Below are 3,356 nucleotides of genomic sequence, written 5' to 3'. Positions count from 1 at the left end.
CCAGGTCGAGGTTGCAGTGGCCGGGAGCGGCCACTGCCTCCAGTCTGGGCGACAGAGTAAAACTCCAACTAAAAAAAAAAAAAAAAAAAAAAAATTTTCTTATGTACATTTATTGAGCCAACTTTCTCTAATATCAGCAAAATCAGTCTGTTTGTACCTCAAATATAAACATGATCAGGAATCATTCCTATTTAATAGTAATAACTTACATCTGTATAACATTACTTAATTTTAAAAATTAGTCTCACAACTGCTAAATGGATGTTTCTGAATATTAGGAAATATTAGCCAGACATGGTGGCACACGCCTGTAGTCCTAGCTACTCAGGAGGCTGTGGCAGAATATTGCCTGACCCCAGGAGGTCAAGTCTGCAGTGAACCATGGTCTGTGTTACTGCATTCCCTTGCAACCCTGGCTCAAAAAAAAAAAAAAAAAGAAATGTTGATAGTTGTTGAATCTTTGTACTGAATTTTAAAAATCCATTCTAGAGATCAGAGTATACTTTTTTTATGGAACAAGGTGGTAGAGGGAGCCCTTTACTCTTGTGGTGATAGTTCAACCATACAAGTTTGCAGTTTGCCTTTCACAAACATTAGCAACTAGTTGGTTATCCGTGATCCCTTGTTTGGATAGCCACTTGTAAGCAGTTTATATCTTGTTGGTTATTTGTAAGATGAGAAGGAAAAAGAATAGCATCAAAGTACAACACTGAAGTGAGCGTACTTTAATTCATAAGTCAGGCTATTGCTAAACATGACTACTAGCCTTCATGTTATTGGTTGTAAAATTTACTGTGAAATTTTCCTCAATTTTTTAATAGTAATCATTAGCGAGAAATCAACTTTCTAACTTTGCTAATGCCAATCTTGCTAATATGCAAATTTAGGTGCTCTTTTGTACTAAGCATATAATCTTCAAATAATGTCTTTTGATTGTCTACTTTAGATGTTAGTATGTCTTGTGAGTATAAATTCCTAAATGTTATTTTTAAATAAGCACTATTTTGAAGCCAAAATAATAAAAAACTTATATTCATGATACGATATTAACTTTAGCACCTTAATTCTAGACAAAAGTAATATTAATATTCTTTAACATGTGCTTTGTGTTGAGCACCTACCCTGCCCTCTGGAATGTACACTCCATGAGGGCACAAGTTCATGACTGTAGTAGCACTAGTGCCTTTAGCAGGACCTAGCAAAGTAGGCACTCAGATGATTATGCCAGACGTTTCGCTAGATGCTGGACATCTTTTTGGTGGGAGAAGACAAACAATAAAATACGTCAAATGGTACTAAGTGCTATGAAGAGAAACCAAGCAGGGGATGGACTATGAAGGAGAATGCTATTTTTCTGTGGCCATCCTACACTGAGGATACATTTCTCACCCAAAATTAGTTCAGAGGTCAACACTGCTAAAGCCCCCCCCCCACACCAATAATTAGGAAAGGGTTTGTTATTCACAAAATGAAGCTTTCTGGGAAGAGAAGACAGCAGGTCCAAAAATGGCTTGAGAGACCAGGAAAGGAGACTGGCTTGGGTTTTTCTTTTTTTTTGAAAGCAGAATTTATTGACAGGACCGAAAGGAGGGGACCTGAAGGGACTGCCTGGCTTGGAACTTTTAGGTGGTTGGGACTAGTGCCAGAATGATAGTTCCTGCATGTGGTTTGGATTTCCCAAGGGTGTCAAAGAAAGGAGCACCCAGGCTTTCTTCGCTTGCCTAAGGGTGGCGCAGAAAACGAAGAGGAGTGCTGTAAGGCTTAAAAGCTGTCTACAAGCTCCATAAATAGAACCAGTCTTTATTACAGACTTCAGGTCTGATCTCAGACATGGGGATCACCCAAAATCCTGAGCCTCTTTCCTGACCACAGATCCCAGTGCCCCCTTACCTCTGACGTCCGTGTCCTCCCAAGTGGGTTGCACGAACAGCAAGCACACAGGACACCCCCGGGGGTGGAGGACATCGGGACGTCTGTTTATATGTCTCATTTCATCCTTCTATGTTGCGTACATTTCTTTTTTTTTTTTTTTTTTTTGAGTCGGAGTCCCCCTCTGTCACCCAGGCTTGAGTGCAGTGGCATGCTCACCACCATGGCAGCCTTGACCTGCTGGGCTCCAGCGACCCTTCTGCCTCAGCCTTCCAAGTTGCTGAAACCACAGGTGTGCACCACCACACCCAGCTAATTTTTTGGTGTATTGTAGAGATGAAGTCTTGCCAAGTTGCCCAGGCTGGTCTCGAACCCCTGGGCTCAGGCAGTCCTCTCGCCTCGACCTCCCAAAGTGCTGGGATGACAGGCTTGAGCCCTGCCTGTTTGTGTACATATCCAGTGTTAGGAATTTAGCACAAAATTTTTTTACTGATAAGCACAATTCAAAAAACTTGGAGACCAGATACATTCACAGAATCTATCAGACACAACAAAATAAAATAATGTGCTTTTCCTACTCACACACCTACTCAATACAGCACAGAATGCTTCTGTGGCTGGATGCCTGGGGGATTTCCCCAAATACCAAGCAATTATCCAGCAGACACCAGCTGAGTGTCCTAGAATTAAATTCAATCAGTCCCCTAAGACGACCCCCACTTCAGATGCCAATCACAAGCCCTGGGTTGTGGCCTGTGCTTCTGACCAAACCACTATAAATTGGGGTTTCTCTGCCCCCCCTTCAGGTTTTATTAATTTCATTAAAGCAGATCATAGAATTCAGAGAAACACTTTACTTACATTTCCCAATTTAATAAAAGATATAATACAGATGAACAGGCAGATGGAAGAAAAGCTTAGGAAAGGCATGCGGAGAGGAGTGTGACGCTTCCATGCCCTCTTGCTGCACTACCCTCTAGGGATTCAGTTAAAGTGTATATATTTTTTTGGCACCATCTTTCCAAACCTAAAAAACACATTCAGACCGTAATAGGCCAGGACTCTGGAATAGGGACTTCTTGCATTTCACGTTTGTTTCTGAGCTGTTTATCTAAATGTACCAAGGGAACTTATTTGAAGTAACAGATCATCTTTTGATTGTTTTGATTCTCCTATCTAAGGGTACCAAGCTAACTTGTTTAAAATAGCAGGTCTTCTTCTTTTGATGTTAATTTTGATTTGGTCATGGGTGAAGGGCAATAAAATGTAGGTATAAATACCAACTAAGACCCTTTCCCTGTGACCTGGTTGCAGAAATACATTCCCTTCTCCTCTAGACTCTGCCTCCCGTTCCTACTGACTACAAGAGAAAGGCAGCCAGACTTTTTTTGCCAGGAAGAGGACAAATAAACCTGAAAGAAGAACTGTCATCCAAGCCAGGCACGGTGGCTCAAGCCTATAATCTTGGCACTTTGGGAGGCTGAGGT

The 3,356-nt window shown here is 41.4% G+C and overlaps 1 protein-coding gene across 1 annotated transcript in view; it reads left to right on the top strand.

Moving 5' to 3' along the window:
• The window catches only part of CUNH11orf54 (chromosome unknown C11orf54 homolog), a 28,348-nt gene extending 24,992 nt beyond the window's left edge, over positions 1-3,356 (top strand). Inside the window, exon 8 of the mRNA XM_008064061.2 lies at positions 3,207-3,356. Within this exon, the coding sequence (XP_008062252.1) occupies positions 3,207-3,353 (147 nt within the window). The 3' untranslated portion in view covers positions 3,354-3,356. The remainder of the gene's footprint in view (positions 1-3,206) is intronic.

Source organism: Carlito syrichta, unplaced genomic scaffold (assembly GCF_000164805.1).
Source record: "Carlito syrichta isolate Samal-C Ts95f unplaced genomic scaffold, Tarsius_syrichta-2.0.1 Scaffold100614, whole genome shotgun sequence".
In the NCBI taxonomy this organism is placed as follows: Eukaryota; Metazoa; Chordata; class Mammalia; order Primates; family Tarsiidae; genus Carlito; species Carlito syrichta.
Note: the sequence above shows the minus strand (reverse complement) of the source record. Positions and strands in the feature narration are given on the sequence as shown.